This window comes from Nilaparvata lugens, chromosome 10 (genome assembly GCF_014356525.2).
Source record: "Nilaparvata lugens isolate BPH chromosome 10, ASM1435652v1, whole genome shotgun sequence".
NCBI classification, from domain to species: Eukaryota; Metazoa; Arthropoda; class Insecta; order Hemiptera; family Delphacidae; genus Nilaparvata; species Nilaparvata lugens.
In genome coordinates, this window is record NC_052513.1 from 24,049,778 (window position 1) to 24,068,589 (window position 18,812).

Below are 18,812 nucleotides of genomic sequence, written 5' to 3' on the forward strand. Positions count from 1 at the left end.
CTACAATGGTTATGAATCTGTTCAACAGTGTTGGTTCTCCAAAGAACTCAGGGAACATGTCAAGATACTCCTTCTTGAGAACAGGAGTAGTACCTGTTGGTACACAAGATCCTGCTGCTGGCAATTTAGGGGGAGGTGGTGCTGGATTCATTTTTAATAAGTAATGATGAATATGTGGGTCAAAAATGTCACAATAATAAAATAGTTCAAAAGATAAATAATTGTTTCTACTCACAAGATAATATCCAACATTGCACTATGATTTTTTAACACTATTTCACTGATGACAATATGCACTTGACACAAATGAAGTTCTCTGTGGCAATATTCACTTGACACAAATGATGTTCGCGACGACTTCTCAACGGTGAAAACCGACGAATTATTTTCAATGTTTCGTAAAATTATTTTCACGAATTTGACTAATTCGGAAGCCGTCCTACCGTCTGCACCAATTATGGTTTGTTAATAAAATAAGTTACTTTTTAAAAAACAATTTTATTTACTAAAAAACATTACAAAGTATTTTATGAGGTCCGTTCGCTATGTACGCTAGGGAGGAACTGAGCTCTGAATACAATATTGTCTTACACTACGACTATGCTGACTAAACAAGTTAACAGAGATTGTATGCAGTTTTCACTCACATAATTCATATGTTTGACGTTTTTGAACGCTCATAAAAAGTTCAAAAACGTCAAACAAAGGAACAAATTATATGAATTTTATTGGATATTCCTTCCTCTTTCCAATTGTACCCTCAGAATTAGATTTCGACAAATAGTTTTCCAGTTATTGAGAAATTTTCAAAATATCGAAAAAAACTTTATATCTCATAAACCAAGCTCGTTATACGTTATAAGAAACGTTTACTGGACATTTTTGTTGCAAATTTCATGTAGATTCTATGGCCTTCGGCTGTTAAACCTTTCGTGGGACAAACTATATACTGACAATATCAGTGTATTTTTATTTTGGCACATTTCAGAGAAATACCACAACGTCTCCCAAACAATAATTCGAATTGAGGTGGAAATGTGTTTAGTTTTAGGATACCTTGACAGCTTCGAGGATGTTGCGCTCGGCCTTGGTGTGCGCAGTGTCCTTCTGGTTGCGCACAATGGATGCCTTGCGCAGCACCTTCATGGCGAAGATGGTGCCCGAGTCCTGGCCGGTGACCTTGCGCACCTGGAACACCTTGCCGTAGCCCCCCTTGCCCAGCACCTTGCGCAGCTCAAAGTCCTGCGGCCCCGTCTTCTCCGAGCCCGGGTTCACATTCTGCTCGTTCAGGTGCACTGTCTCCAAGTCGTCCGATCTGAAACAATCAATTGATTATTCCCCAAACATTCACTGAAATATATCAATGGCACTATCATAACTGGTTTCAGTTGAGGTTTACTTTCGTTTCTTTTTTCCATAAATAACAGCAGAATGTATTGTCATACATGACATCATTGTCACACATGTCATACTGTCATATATGAAAGTATTTATAATTTTTTATTTTTATAATATTTATTCATCAACTTAATTACAGATCATAATATAGATATGACTACAGTGAGGTCCACGTTATAATAGCAATGAAGAAAGATAGGAGAACAACGTTGCCAATTCTCTGCCCCCTATACAAGCCAATAAACAAGAATTCTATACACGATTTCTATACTGCATTCTACACAATACTTCTATACTATCACCCCGACACATATTATTATAGTAGGGTATCATAATTTAGAACTACGTTTAGTATTAGCAACTTTTGTATGTATAATTTATAATAATTATGCATATTTTTTGTCAATAAACTCCTCTGGTTTGCAGATTATTGCAAGGAGATTTACAATGTTAAATGTACAATAAAACAGATTATTCATTCACAGAACTTGTAGAAAATTCAATTTCTAAGAGAAAGGTGTAAAATAAGTTTATAATAGACAAACGCAACCTTTAAAAAAATAATCCTTAATTACATACAAAACGCGTGAAAAATAGAGCTTAACAGATTTTGTCTATTTATGCCACCTTTTTCAGAACACCCAGTATATTATTCAAGAAAATATTTTTTAATGATTAAATAATAAATTTGAAAAATAGAGATTAAATATTTTGTCAATTAAATTGGCAACGTTGCAGAGGTAGAAAAGGATAGCACTATCTGTTTTGTTGAATGATAGACAAGGATAGCAACACCAATGTTATTCAAATACTGCCATTGTAACGTGGACCTCTCTGTAGGTGAGAGCAGCAGGTTTTAAGCCCAAAACCTGCTCTACTCCCAAATTTAAAAAATAGTAACTTTTCAAATGATATGTTGTATTACGCACAAATATACACCTAGCAAGCTAAGCGCACCTTGTGTGGGACTGTCTATTTCTCAGTTGACAGCCCAGCCATTCAGTAGGCGTGTGTCCCCGGCATTGCCAAACTCTCAACACTGGATGCATTGCATGCACCCACTAAACTGCCTAGTGTTCCCCAAAAGTAAAACTGGAGTCCTCACAGAAAGAAATTGCTTCATGTTATACGTCCTAATGGAGTAAAGTCTGCTTGTTCCCACCTAAGTGAGCCACTATGGAGAAAAAATTTCTCTCCTCCCCATAAGGCTGCGCAAAAGGCTTCCGGAAATCTCCCACCAATAACCCTCCCCAACGCTCCCCGACCCATTCACTACCATATTTATATTCGTTTGGATCTAGTTGTTTGTTGGGGTTAGTAGCAGAACTACCCTAAAATAACACAATTAATCACCGATAAAATACCCTATTTATTTTGGGTAGTAGCACAGTCACCTATAATATGAATTTTCCACTCGCTTTTCACTGTTTTCAAGTCCGGCTGACAGTTGACTGGTTCTACTTATACGATGTTTGCATTCCAGAGCATCCAACTTGTGAAAACTGAGGTAATACAGTACTGGTATGCTAATATTAATTCAATAGTAGTATGACTTGGATATTTAAACCAGCAATACATTATTATTTTTTTGCCAGTTGAGAGTAAAATATTGATTTCCTAAAGGGATTGATTTGGTAGTTTAACTACAACCCTATTGATGATTATTATTGAATGTCAACAATCAAGATTGAATCTAGAGGAGGTTTGAAATAGAATAATTAAATTTTGTAAAATAAAGGGAAGGAATGAACGGTTATTGAGTTTTAATAATATATTGTACGCTAACTTTGTGCTTTTTCCTGTCTTTCAAAACTTCCACGTTCCTATGCACCTGGCAACTGAAGCCTCATACAAATGAATAGGCTGCTAATATTACTGTTACATAGAGCATATTATACAAGTACGTGTGTGGTACATGTGCTCGCAATAGAGTGCATTCCATTGGCGATTCTCCAAAACGTTTGATAAAAAACAAGTTTCAGAAGTTTCTATTCACTAACTTTAAATTCATTATGTAAAGCAGGAGTTTTCAACTATGAGTTACACGGTTTCTAAAAGTAATTCATACAGAAGAGTCATGACTGACATCGATGGAATTTTAGTTAATATGTACTAAAATCTAAAGAAAAATCAAAGGCAATGCATGACTGTGCCACCACTGTTCTGCTCATTAATCAATTTTCATGCAAAGCAAAAATATAGCCTACTTCTAATTCTAGTGGGTATTTTTCTAAAGAAAATTTTCTCCAGAAATATCTATAAATGAGAAGTGGGTAAGATTGAATCGATTTCTGCTGATAGTAAATTAATTTTCATACATATCAAGTTGTTGTCAAAATTGCAATTAAAGTCAAATTCAATTACAATTCCATGCCTGTTGAACACAATTGTTGTTTTTGATTGACGAATAATTTATTTCAAAAAATTATTGCTCTAGTCATTAAAGAAAATTCTGAATCACATCTGTAATTTAACAACATCCGTGTTAAGCTCAGTGTCAAGTTCAGAATGAAAATAGAAGATTATGCGAATGTTAATGCCTGAGTCGTGAAGAAATATGAAGCTTATCAATGTTTTTCAATACCGTACAACTACTTTTGCTATTGGATTAACAAATGTTTTCAATCTGAATAAGATTTGAAAGAATCTTATTTCTAAAAGATTTAAAATCTACTGAAACAAGGCGGATCACACTAAATGTAGCTCAATCAGATGTGACACAAACCCACAATACTATGATAAAAAAGTAAATTCGTATGGCTTTTGTTGGTGGGGAGTCCCTTGCGGGAAGGTCCCACCGCCTGAATATATAATTTAAGCCGTCAATGGACGGCCTTACTATGATGTTTTAGTTACTTAAGAGAGCTTCTGTAGTCAGTAACTCTACATTAAATTTTATAATTATCACTAGACACTAAAAAATAAATAATCAGCTTCTTTAAATAATTCAGAAATTATATTACAAGCAATATGAGTGGGATTCTCTTCACAGAGAATGTATGATAAATGTTGAATTATCAACACAAACCATTTCAATGTATCACAGTATTGCATTAAATTTGAATGTAGCCTATATACAGTCGTTTTCGTACCATGTCGGTACTGACAAAACGAGACATTAATCATATAAATAAATTAATAAAGTTTTGAAAAACGAAAGATTCTAATACAGTACAGAGAATATTCCATGAGGTGTTAAATTTATTTTGGCAAATTAATATGAGAAGATTAATCGACTATGATATTGATAAATGTGCACTTCTTTTCATTACTTCAAAGTAATGAGTATTATTTAATGCCGTAGTTAAAACAAGAGCTTCATAATACAGTACATTATTACTATGGTTGTGAACGATAATGTGTGGTCTTTGGCTTATTAAAACTGTTATCAGCTAGCAAAAAATCAATTACTGAACAGCCCAGTAGTTTGAGCGAAAGTTAATCAATTAGTCGCTATCAGCACTCAATAAAATCGTGAGTGAGAAAAGATTCAACTCGCTTTGTAATTGTGAGACCATGAAAGGGTTCATTACATCTAGGGCCCATTGCATAGGAATAGAAGACTTGTGGAGGGGACCAATAATGAGCACACCACCAGCGATCCATAATTTGCCAGTCTTTAAATTTTCATAAATCTCCCAAGAATTATAATTTTATGATTCTTAGTAACATTCATAAAAGTAGATGAGTGTAAAAGATCATCCGTGAAAATTGACGTGTTTTAACAGACAATCTTTGATTTTAGTAAACTGATTTAAACATAGCATACCACTGCTATTTTTCAATAACTGTAAAGGGTTTTTATTAATTTAACATACAATTTCTTTGAAACAACAAGCCTTTGCACTGTTTATCTCAAACTATAACAAATGACCATATTTCTACTTTCAAAATGAATTATATGAGGTGGTATATCAATATCACCTACTATGTATTGTAAAACATTGCTAATATTGCATAATCTTACAGTAAAAATATAAAGCTATATGAGTTAAAAATATACTCACTCAATAATGACATTCACATTCGGATCTGGATCATAATCGCCCTGGAAAAACAATAGAAGTTCAACGTACTATAATATAATGGAAAAATTGAGAAAGGTTGATCAAATTTTATAACACAATATGATTAGAATAGGCTAGTGGAAATCTAGACTTATTCAAATTGAAAAAACGAAGAATTCCAAAAAAAGTTTGTCATTCTAACATTTCTTGAACGTTGGTTACACAATCTCAATACCCTGTAATTGTTCCATTGCACTAAGAGAGCCCAGCGATAATATTGGAGTATTTTTTGTTCAATTTGAAGCAGACAGTTCTTATTGAATGAATGATTTTCTCAATCTAGAATTAGTAAATATAAGAGCAATAAGTAAGTCGTATATTTTGAACGGTCAAGTGTAATCCTCAGATTACAGATAATATGATGTGAAGTGAATTATTGCATTAAAATTTGAAATTTTAGTTAAAAAAACTTGGAAAAAACATTCTTCATTCACTGTTTCATAGTTGAGGAGATTCAAATAATAGAAGATTTTCTTCTTATTAGCAGTGTAGGTATCGAATAGAGAAGATGGGTTAAGATCCTAGGATTAATTAGGCTAATGGTGAATGGAGAGTATAATATTTTTGTTATGTTTTTAACCGTCAAAATTAGAAATTCTTAGTTTTCGTTGAGTGAAAATTGACTAAATTTTAGAAAAGTGAAATCATAACCCTATTTCGGACTTTTCAAATGTTATCTCAATTTGGGAGAGAGATAGTAGGCTACAAGGAGTATCCTTAGTTTTTCTCTCCCGATCAGTGCTTTTTTGTGAAGATTTAATAGAATAAATAATACTATTCCTAGGAAACACAACATAAATTTTCATAGTAGAGCACTGCAACATTCTATATATTGCTGGCCATGAGCTATTTTTACTCATCCTACTGATCTCAAGCTATTTCCACCCAAGGTTTGAACAGAATTATTGTTTTAAACAAATAGCATATGAACTCTTAGCTCTTGATGGCTCTTGTAAAAATAATAAATATGCTGAAATAAAGAAATAAAAATATTTCTGACTGCCTTTTCCCCAAAATAAAAATGTTCAAGGATCCTTTATTAAATAAGTAGTTGAGAGGTACATCATGAGACTGGAAACACACATTGAATACCAATGAAGATTTATTCTATAAAGTTTTTCAAAAGAGGATATGGACGCGAGCAAATAATACGACAAATAGTTGCCTTTCACGAACTGGCTACAAACTGTCTTTGCCTTTGAAAAACTGACGCTTCCTGATGATGTGAATTTCAGGCAATAATAATAATAATAATACTGAAACCGATAATTAAGTAATAATGCATTCCATAATATTAATAACAATCTCAAGGAGAGTGGAAAAATGCAACTGCGTTTACAGTTACTGTATATCCTTGACGGCACACTTCAGCTTTCAACAGTGGAGCAGCAGTAGCATAAAATGGAAGTGGGTCAAGGCCGTTAAAAGAAAACCAGGTCAGGCAAAATACAAGCTCTGTTCCTCATTACCTAATACCGTTCCGCAAGGATAACAATCATTTTTACACACATTACCAAGCAAAAGCGGCACTCAATCAAAGAAAGCTCACTGCTCATAATTTCACTTCAATTCTGTTCCTCTATATTTCATGTCCAGGCTTTGTAAAGTAAAACTCAGTAAAGTTATCGGCTCGAGATGTCTCGTTTGAATATTAAAAACAACTTTCTCTCCAGATAAGAATAATGGGATGACTGAGCTCGAGCTCAATCAACGCGGAATCTAAACCGAAGCGACTTTTTAATCAATCCACACTGATTAGTACAAGATATTGATAAATATGAGATTGGAAAATACAGCCCAGCAAGAGTTAGACAAGATACCTAAAATTGGTACTGAAAAACTGAAAATTAATCTTGGGACCACACCACACATTTATAAGAAGAAAATGAGCAATATTGATAAACTTTTTCAACCAAATTGATTATTATTCTTGACGCATTCATAGAACTATTTTTCAATCGGAGTATAAAGATAATTCTGAACTATGAATTGAAGTTAGAGATTTATTCTATGATTATAAACTTTTATTCATAATTTATTGGAATCTTATAATACCTCCTCCATTCCCCATGCGCTACATTTGATACAGCTACAAGTATACAATGCTTATTTAAAAATTAGCTTATTTATGATTATTTTCACATGGGCGATAGAATCTATTATGGAAGCTCTATGATGACAGGATGGCTGTAAAGCGGCCACCTTGCCACAGGAGTAGCATAGGCCCACTGTGTTAATTGATTCAAGTCCACACTGACTAATATCCAGTATCATTCCCACAAATACTTATTTCAAATTATTTTCAAGTGCAACTATTATCACGAATTGAAAGCAATCACACCAAAAGGTATTAAGTTGATGATTCATAAAATGCGATTCAGATCTTTTAATAATAGTAGAGATTATAGATATTACTATTTACTATTCGTTTCTCAATGATAATACATTTATAAGTCATTGTAATTCTCCATGTCTTCATAGTGAGTACGATTGTGGATAACTGAATTCAGGAAAAATTGATCAAGTATCAAAGTATTAAAGTTTGAGCCGAAGGAATACTATGGTTTCAGAACCAAGGTGATTCAGTATTTGCCATTCCTTTATTACAACTGGATTTCTAATAAATAAGAATGGCTAAGCTTGATTATTTTTTAAATAAAATATTGAGAAAAGAAGCTTTATGTAAACGGAAACAATTAAATGAGCACATCAATGCAAAATAGTTTTTTTCTTATTCTACCGGTAATTAATTCTAACTGATAAGCTGGGAAGAAGAGCAGGTCTAGATTTTTGGTAGGACTTAGCAGTCCATAAAAGGCTTCTCAAAGGTCCATTATAAATTTGATAGGCCTACTCTTCCTCTCCATTTCACAAAGCAAGATTGCAAGAATTGGCTCCAAGCAATAGTTCGAATCAATCCCAAATTGACTATTGAGGAATATTGGTTGATAAATCCCAGTATAACCAGATGTGACTATAAATAATGGCATATTCTGTCAACACAATCAGACGCATATATTGTTCTAATATAAGCAGACACCAGACATAACTATAAATATTGGTATATTCTATCAAAATACTGTAGGAGGAAAGATTTACTGTCAATAATTATTACAATTGACATACATTATGAAGTAAAAGATTAAATAAGGGACGAGCGCCTGATTCTACTCTTGGACGGTTGAATGTCTGGTGTCCAGCATTACTGACAATCACTATGTGCTTCTAGACTCACTTCCCGGTGGTCTTAATTTCATCCAAAAACTTCAGGTTCGTTCTCCTCTCTTCACCAATCTTCCCATAACTCATCCATACCAAAGACTGAGACACATGTGTTGGATATCATCCCCAGAAAGACATATAAATGCTTTATAAACTGACATAAAAAAACAAGGTAACTAAAAATGCCATTGAGGCTACTGAATATTTTGGTGAAAAGTATTTGGTGGGAGCAATTGACTAGAAAGAAGAAAAGGATTGTTTTAAAAAAACAATATAATGTTATGGATATTATTATATTTTATTCTAATGGGTTGGAGGTATGGTACGTTACAGAGGCGGAGATGGGTTGGAGATGGAAAAAAAATTGTCTTACACCAAGCACGGATGCACGCCCCCTGTGGGTTGGGGAAGTTTTAAGTCGATCTTCGTACTCAAGAATGTGTTGAAAACCAGAATTCACCCACAGTATCCATGCTTATCGTAGGAGGCGACTAAAACTCACGTAGGTCACGAGTTTGTGGATGGAGAAACCAAAACTCACCACTGCTCAGAGTAGGGCGGCCATTCAGGCAAAACTTCTTGGGAGAGGTGAGGCTTTTGACCCTATAGAGTTTTGGAGGGGCAAAAACAAAAACCCAAGAGACCACAGATGGGTGAAACTCCAGGCACAAATGTGGGTCAAGAGGCTGAGTCGAGAGTGGCCGAGCGCCCTAAGGCAGTTTGGCGTTCCCTTTCTCAGCGGAAGGACCTACAAAAAGACCAGGAATGGAACTCACGTAGGTCACGAGTTTTGGGTGGAGTGACCAAACCTCACCACTGCTCAAAAAGGACGGCCATTTGGGCAAAACTTCTTGATGAGGCTTCTGACACTGCGAAGTTTCGGAGGGCAAAAAGAAAAAGACCAAGAGACCAGAGATGGGTGGAACTCCAGGCACAAATGTGGGTCAAGGGGCTGAGTCAAGAGTGACCGGGCGCCCTAGAGGCAACTTGGCCACCCCTTCCTCAGCGGTAGGACCTTCAAAGAAGTCCAGGAGTGGAACTTACGAAGTTCACGAGGACTAATCAGTCTGAAGAGACTGCCAAGCATATCACACTGGATTGCAACAAGCAACCGGGTGATGAATGTAAAGGTGTGTTCCTTGCAACAAGCAACCGGGTGTTCTTGTAAAGAACACAGGTATTGGTTTGCCTAGCTAACATACTACTTGGGAGCACAATAAGCTTCGGTTGACGTGTGGGGTTCTTTGGAACTTTGTATCCTTGAATCCGTCCCTTCAAAACAATAAGCACAGATGGAGACTTGTGAACCTATACAAGAAGACAAATATGTGGAGTATGTGAGATCTGTTTTAGATCAACTGAGTGATCATTATCTGATCTAAAACAGAATGAGAAACAAAAGAGAATGGATGTTGAAGTTAAGAGAGAAGTTAATGCTGCATTTCTACTTTCATAGATTCACGATGCAAGATGTTAAATACTTTGAATATAAAAAGGAAAAATAATAAATCAAATACAACTAAATGAGAGTCGATTCTCTAGAGCCGAAGGACTGAAAATGAGCCGATTCCACTACATGAAGATTAGGTTGGGTAGAAATAAACTAAAAGTTAGTTGGAAAATTTAATGTCATCAAATTTTGAAAGTCATATGTTGATAACTCAAGAAGGCAATTGGAAGTATTGTACTTTATATTTCAAATTATGTTAGGCAATGCAAAAATATTGAGATTGATAGAATATTTTTTTAAAGATATGCAAACTTCACACTCAATCTGTTTTTGCTTTGTTCAATATTGCACTTATCAAACAAAATGTTGTTCAAAAACAAATTGAACACAACTAATATTTCATCCTCTACTGATACCAATTCAATATTTCTCTACTTAGGGTCTATTTTCCTTTATTTTTGCAGCAACTAATTGTTTGAATGGCTTTAGACTGATTTAGTAGCATTATGGTTCATTTTTGGTAAAACTTTTAACATCTATAATTAGGAGAACTATAATATCTAGACCACAATATGAGGTCAAAATGAGATCCAATAAGATGAAAATACTGTCTTAAATGCAGGTAAGCTTGAGGCTAGTGCTTTATCTTTTAAAAGTATGATCTTTTGTGCTAGATATATGCTTATGTTAAATTAGATAGTTTGGGTTTTAAATTCAAACATTGATACTCGATGCTTGATGAAAAAATACGATTTTGAGCCTCAAGTTGTCCAAAGATCGTAGTGGGCTAATCTCGATATTGCAGTCAATATTTTTTTTGAAAGGTTAGTTGATGGTATCTACCTATCTAATCCTATACCTGTCAGAGTTCAGATCGCATCTGGCTTCTGACATGATTTAACAACTGTTTTTCAGAAAGACGGGACCGACAACTTTATGTGTTCATCCAAAACACTGGACTGTTAGAATATAGGCTATTAATATCTTGTTCGACCGAGAATCAAACCCAGAGTCTCTTACTTTCAAAACCAGCCTTTAAATCACTCTACTACAGCAAGCCAAGCCTAGAATATTGCAATTGCTCTGCATATTACAGTATTTCTTGCGCGGAGGATTTGGAATCCTTCAAATCGCACGTTGTAAATCCATTAACTTAAATTATTTCTAATTTGTGAAATGTATATTTAAAATTTGGAAGAAATATCAACGCTAAGAAATTGTTCCGTATCTGTAGAATGAATTGCAATTTGACTTTAAATATATTATAAAGTTTCTAAATAAAGAAAATGAAAGTCAAATTATTTAAATAGTTCTAATTGGAAATGGAATGATACCGTAATATTAAATTTTTAATTGTTAAAAAAATGAAACATTAAATAAGGTATTATACCCTAGAATCGACAGTATTTCAATTAGAAATGCATTTTTTAGTAACACTCATTCAAATGATTAAAGTAAAGAGACTGTTGCTCTATGGCTGTTCCCAAAATATTGCATAGCTTCTAAAGCTGGTCTAGCAATGACAATGCACAACATAGGCTATATATTTTGTTCAATACAGATGTGAAAACACTAAGATCAATTAAAATAAGAAAAGTTGTTGAAAAATTATCTATAGATAGAAACTGCAAAGATGGAAAGTTTAATCAAGCTAAATTTGAATGAATATGAACTGTAAAGGTTAACGCACGGACAGGTAAACAAGCCTGAAAACGACAACCTTCCAGCAAAACAGATGAAAGTTAAAGGTAATTTTTTTCAGATAACAAGAGTAAATGATTGATGTATTATTTATACCTCTTCAACTTCCAAGCAATCATCGTCTGAATCATCTTCTCCAACATTAGCATCAGGCAATTCAATGTCAAAGGGTAAAGGTTCTGCCATTATCAACTACACCTTTACAAAATCATTTAAACGTTTTTCACGGTTATAACAAAATTTGAACTGAATCACCAACACTTTGAATAATTTTTTTGACAAAATATTAGCCACAACACATACACATGAATAATTTTTTACATGAAAAGAAATATCATACACGTTTAAACATTGGATAAGTCTAAAGGGGTTATGTACGAACAGGAGCGTGAAAGTTATGTTATGGATATGGAATGGAGTAAACTGCTGCACTCTATGATTGAATTGAACAGCCTGGTTAGTATATAAAAGATATTTTCCAATGGAATTTAGTAGAAAATCAATAGAAAATAATAATTTAGATGCAATATATCATGATATTTTTTTATTCTATGAATTCAATGTCCACTACTTCCAAAAACTGTAATAGAGGGATTATGTTCTTATAGATATTTCAATTTCTATTAAGAATTAAAATATTCTGGTATCATCAATGATGGACAAAAATTGAATTTTCCATCAGAAAAATCGAGTTAATCAAACTATGATTCCTGATAAGTTAAAAAATAAGTAGGAACAATATTCTCTATGGAAGCCATTTTAAAGCTTTTGAAGACCGCTATAATTCAAAAGTTTGCGGTTGCCTACTTTACTACAGTTGGCTTATCTACTACTATTTACTGTATTTTATGAGTCTCTTGCAAAATATTGTATTTGTATTTATATGGACATTTCGGTAAATGAAGTCATTAGGGATTTCAAATATTCGTGATAAGTTTGCAATTTCTCAATATAATAGATGTTTGATTTAAAAAAATATGAAATATCGACATTACTGAATCTCATAAACTTGATAAGTCCAGTCAACGAAGGTTTTTGACCCCGCAGTTCTGTTAAGGTTAGGATAAACATATCAAAATTCACCACCCCTACCCCTAGTGCTAAGGGGTGGGGGTGGTTCAAATGTACCAGTTTTTGGTTTCTCACTTAATATCGGGGCACTCGTTATTTTTATTTATTGATAAACAGAACACAATTCTCTAAAATGTTCGTGTTTATATTTTACAGCTGGCTATACGTCAGCTTATGAATTTCGGGGATGCGATATTTTGATTTTCCACATAATCACTCGCTTACTTTTTACCATCCACAGACGACGAAAGTATCAGCTGTTTCAGCCAAGGATGAAAATTATCTATCCTTTTAGTGTCGTTCAGCGAGTTTTCCCAAGGATAAGACCTATAGTGCAATCGAATTTTTATATCATGAACCTACTATGTTCCACATTTCGTGAAAATCGTTAGAGCCATTTTTGAGATCTGTTAAACATGAATAACCATCAGATATAAAAATATATACAGAAACTGCTCGCTTAATATAATATTCATTATATTATATAACTAGTAGTTCTGTGAACAGTAGACCTCACGCAGTATTCTTATCTACAAGTACCTGATTCAAACTATAGACCTTATGGAAATACAGCAATAGACTGGCTTCTCCACACATCTGTGTAATCACTGATTGTCAGCTGACTTATGATGGATAATTCTATAGTCTGATTTTTACTCTAATATTGGCGTATGAAAAAGGATCCTTTTTTCTTTCCTATTATCCTTGGAATGCAAAATTTCCAAAAAAAACCTTGTATATACGTCGACGCGCAATTAAAAAAGGAACATACCTGTCAAATTTCATGAAAATCTATTACCGCGTTTCGCCGTAAATGCGCAACATAAAAACATATGAACATTCAAACATTAAGAAAAATGCCAAACCGTCGACTTGAATCTTAAGGTGCGTACAGATTCACGAACCGCGAACATAAGCAATTCACTTTTAATCAGCTGATGCCAAGCTTTTTAATCTGTATCTTACCGTTTCTGTAAAAATACAGATATAGTCAGCTGATTAAAAGTGGATTGCTTATGTTCGCGGCGCGTATATCTGTACTCACCTATAGACCTCACTTCGTTCGGTCAATTATAATACTAGTAGTTCTGTGAACAGTAGACCTCACGCAGTATTCTCATCCACAAGTACCAGATGTCAACTGTTTTAAATGTTAACAAACTCAGTTCACATTTGAATTTATATTCCATATGATATATAATTCATCCAGTTCTTTCTATCTGATGAAAATTAATTTTTTAGAATCAAAAATATTTTAATTTCTCCAGCATTATTTAGTTCATTTGTTTATTTTTATTCACCTATTAAATTAGTTTTTTCGAATGTGAGAATATTGATACTGATGGGCACGCATAATAATACCATGACTGCAAAACAAAATATTGAAACCAAAGACCTTGAAGCTGCGATTAGACCAAATTTATTTAAAAAATGTTAACTAGTAGTTCTGTGAACAGTAGACCTCGCGCAGTTATAAACCGCAGCCTCTTCTTATAGGTACTGTCCAACAGAGTAAATCCTGTCTGAATGTCGTTTCGGCGAGATATCGGTGGGAAAACGGCTGTTGGAGCTAAAGCTATAATCTCCTTCAAGACATACTGACAACAGGACAGCCCAAGTTCAAAGCAGAGAGAGTTTGAGAGACAATACTATGTTATTTTAGTTATTAATTGCATGCGTTATTGCACGCAATCAATAGTTCATTTATTTATTTATTTATTCACAATGGAGACAACGGGTTCCCCAAATATGTCTCCTTAACAATAAAAATTGTACAGATAGAAATGAAAAAGAAAAAAAATGATAAAAATAATACGAACTTATGCAATAATAAATAATACAAACAACAAAAATACTACCTAATTCAAAAATTAAAAATACAAAGATTTCAAATACTTATGAAAAAAGTAAAAATAAAACAAATTGGGAATTCAAAATTTATAAAAATTGATGAATCAATAACATTTATAACTGAACGACTTCTCAAACCATAAGCACATCCACATTGATACACAAACTATTTATTTGATCAGATCAGATTATTTGAACAAGATTTTATTGTCATATAACGCTTTCCGGAATTTAGCGCGAGAAAACCAGAAGACATCTAGGCGCCCAGACAATTTGTTATAAGTCTGTTCTTTGCATCCTATTTTAATAGTGCATAAAAATTGTATTCAATGAGGCATGCAATTTATAGTCTACACAGCTGTTGATTCTTTACCAAGTTACATTGAGATATTGAATTGCATGGGTCATAGCATGCAATTTATAATCAACTCGACAGCTGATTTATGATGAATAATTCTATAGTCTGTTTTTACTCCAATATTGACGTATGAAGGAAGCTTCTTTTTCCTTTTTCATTATCCTTGAGATGCAAAATTTCCAAAAATCTTGTATATACATCAACGCGCAATTTAAAAAGGAACATATACCTGTCAAACTCCATGAAAATCTATTACGGCGTATCGCCGTAAATGCGCAACATATAAACATTTAAACATTAAGAGAAATGCCAAACCGTCGACTTGAATCTTAGACCTCACTTTACTCAGTCAATAACTCAATCCTTTTAGATTATATTAGATTAAACATAACTTATCACACACATGATGAACATATGTGTTTGTCAACTTCCGTTCAATCTAATAGAATCTATAAGGATTAAGTTATTACCATTTTGTTGATAACTTTGGTGTAAACCCAGCTCAAAGATGCATACCTCTTGCCGTGCTACCAATTTTTCCTAAATAGGTTGGATAGCATTTCACACATATTAACTTACAGGAAGTTATCGGCTCCAAAGTGGTAGATTCTTGATAAACTATGAATGGATCTATTGCCTATGAATGAGAAATCCAGTTTTCAGAGCAAACCAACTTATAATCTTCAGAAGAATTTTGGCAATATACAACACAAATCCACAATACAATCCTTACACACTTAAACATCCTAGCATCATTACAAGCTAAAATACTTATCCAGTTTATATAGTTGAAAACAATGGCTATAGGCTTGTAGACACACGAAAAAATTTTATACAAAATTAGAACACCATAAAACTGTTCAAAACTCAATTTAAAACATTATAAATTTCAATTAAACAGAAAAATATTCAGAGAGCACAAAACACTTTCCATAGCCAGCCACCATTTTTTTTAGAGAAGAAAAAGCACAAAGTACAGAGCAAAGACCACACCTCAAAATCAGTGTCAACGTTATGGACACATCATTGATATTAAATTCCAAAAAATTATAAATTACAAGTTTAGAATTTACATTTTATATTTGTTCTCAATAAAACTTTATTTCGAAACTGTTATTTCAAATTTATATATCATCTATATTTAAATAATCTATCAATTCTGTTTCTCTGTCTCAGTGATACCATGGAATGCAACACAATTATTTACGATAAATTCTCAATTAAAAAGTTGTCCGCATATCGATTACTCTGATATTTACTATCAAGTTTTATAGATCTCAAATTGAAGATTCGATTCCAATCGAGAAAAAATGTAATATTACAAATACCCCCCTCTTGACATAAAAAATTTTACTGTTTGAGAATTTAAAGAAAAAATTACATTGAAACAAATGGAAATTGTTGAAATTAAATTCGAGAACAGTAACAATTTTTCTATAAAAACATTACATGTCATCCTATAATATTGAAAATTATTATAAAAATTCATCAATAGCATTTGTTATACGTTTCCAAACAATATTTCAAAGTATAGAATATCAAAATTACTTTTGATTTAGCTTTATAATTCAAAGGAAAATATCTCAACAGAAAGTTTAATATATATAAAGAATAGTTTTTGAAATTGCACATAAATTTAATAGATAGAAAAATTCAATTTTCATTGTTAAAAAAAAATTTAGTATGTTGAACAAAAAATTTTTTTTTTAAATGAATTGATGAATTGTTACATTTAATTTTCACATAAAATTTCAATATATCAAAAAATGTTCATTTCTTCCACTATTGACGCGGTTGATTTTATTGATGCGAATTTTGTAAAACAGTCCATTAAGGCACTCAGTATGAATTTCAGTTAAGTGTGACTCCAGTGTGATGACATCAGTGTTGGGCTGATCCGAATACATGTAGTGTTGGGCTGATACTTGAAGTCGACTGATGCATACCAAACTCGATACAGGTGACATCTCAGTTAGCATTGCCTCATGCTTGTAGTAGACGGCTGCATACCAAACTCGATACAGGTGACATCTCAGTTAGCATTGCCTCATGCTTGTAGTAGACGGCTGCATACCAAACTCGATACAGAGTCACATAAATTTTGTATCATATAATTATACAATGTACATTTCCGGCTTGAAATGACAATGTAATTCGTTTTTTGGAAAAGAGATAGATGCTGCATACAGGATTAACTTAGGTGAGGATTAATTTAGGTAAGGTTTGGTTTTTTGATATTTTCAGATTTCAAGGTTTAGAGTTCTGCATACAGGAATAATTTAGGAGAGGATTTTTTGAATCAATTCTTTCATGATACTTTGACTGTTATTCTGAATTCAAAGTTGTGAATGTGAACATGGATGGCAATTACCTCCAGGTAATGTGGTAGTGTTGAAGTTTGAGTTACATGGTCAGCAATAGGCGTTGGCATTGTCATTGGTGTATGCTTTGGTGTCGGCATTGGCGTTGGCATTGTCGTAGGCATTGGCATCAACATTGGCGCAGGCATTGGCATCGGCGCAGGCATCGGCGTAGACATCAATGTAGATATTGGCATTGGCATCGGCACAGGCATCGGCGTAGACATTGGCGTAGATATCGGCGTTGGCATTGGCGTAAGCATCAGTGTAGATATTGGCGTAGTTATTGGTGTAGATATTGGTGTAGATATTGGCGTAGATATCGGCGTAGTTATTGGTGTAGATATTCGCGTTGACATTGGCATTGACATTGGCGCTGATAGTCAATTAATGAGTCACACTAGTTCGAAAATCACCCAAATGTTCTTAACACTCTTCATAGCGTTCACTTGTTGCTGATTTCGAGATTCACGTGATAATTATTTCAATGTTAATGTCCACGCTGTACCTGTTATCTTAAAATGTTTATAAACTAAAAAGAAAATTTTTATTAGGCTACCAATACAATCTAATACACATGAAAATTATTTCTAAGTATATAATTAATATAAAAATAAAATTTGTTAACATCTTATTATACAGTCAGCAATACATATATTGTGAAATTTGGAGACATCAATTACAAAACTCCAATAAAAAAAATAATTTCATTTCCATTTATTCACTGTTCAAATAACAAAATTTAATCCATTCTTCAAAATTTAGAACATAAACAAATACATGTTACATAAATTTAATTACACTCTGTATCATTATCAAAATTGTAAAAAACATCAGATCATCACAACAAAAATAATTTCAATACATATTTCAATAATTTCAGACAATTTGTCTTCTATTCACAATCATTTCATAATACAATATATCTGCATTTCATTATCATTTAGTATAACATTTCATTTATAGCATTTATAACAAATTCATTCCACATTTATGATTTATCATTCAGGGATTCAAAATTATTTATGTGGACACATTTATAAATTTTCATTTTAATTTTTTGTTCAAATACTGTATAAAAAGATAATTATTTAATATTATGAATCATCGTTTGTTGGATACTATAGTTTATTTCGACTTTTCAATGTTCTAAACACAAACTACATTTCATGACAAAACTTTACTATCAATCATTAAACAAGAAATCATTCAAAACTTCAATAATATTTTGCTTCAAAGGCAATCAATATTCATAAGTAATCATCTGCATCTATGGCAATCAACATTATTAATTAACACAAAAAATATTATCTCATTACTGCCTCTCTAAGTCA

General features: G+C 33.0%; 1 protein-coding gene across 1 annotated transcript in view; it reads right to left on the reverse strand.

Annotated features, from left to right (window-relative positions):
- The window catches only part of LOC111044135 (ribosomal protein S6 kinase beta-1), a 48,547-nt gene extending 36,294 nt beyond the window's left edge, over positions 1–12,253 (reverse strand). Inside the window, exons 1-3 of the mRNA XM_022329206.2 lie at positions 11,935–12,253; positions 5,406–5,446; positions 1,057–1,315 (exon numbers count right to left, since the gene is read on the reverse strand). Of these exons, the coding sequence (XP_022184898.1) occupies positions 1,057–1,315; positions 5,406–5,446; positions 11,935–12,024 (390 nt within the window). The 5' untranslated portion in view covers positions 12,025–12,253. The remainder of the gene's footprint in view (positions 1–1,056; positions 1,316–5,405; positions 5,447–11,934) is intronic.
- Positions 12,254–18,812: the final 6,559 nt, after the last annotated feature.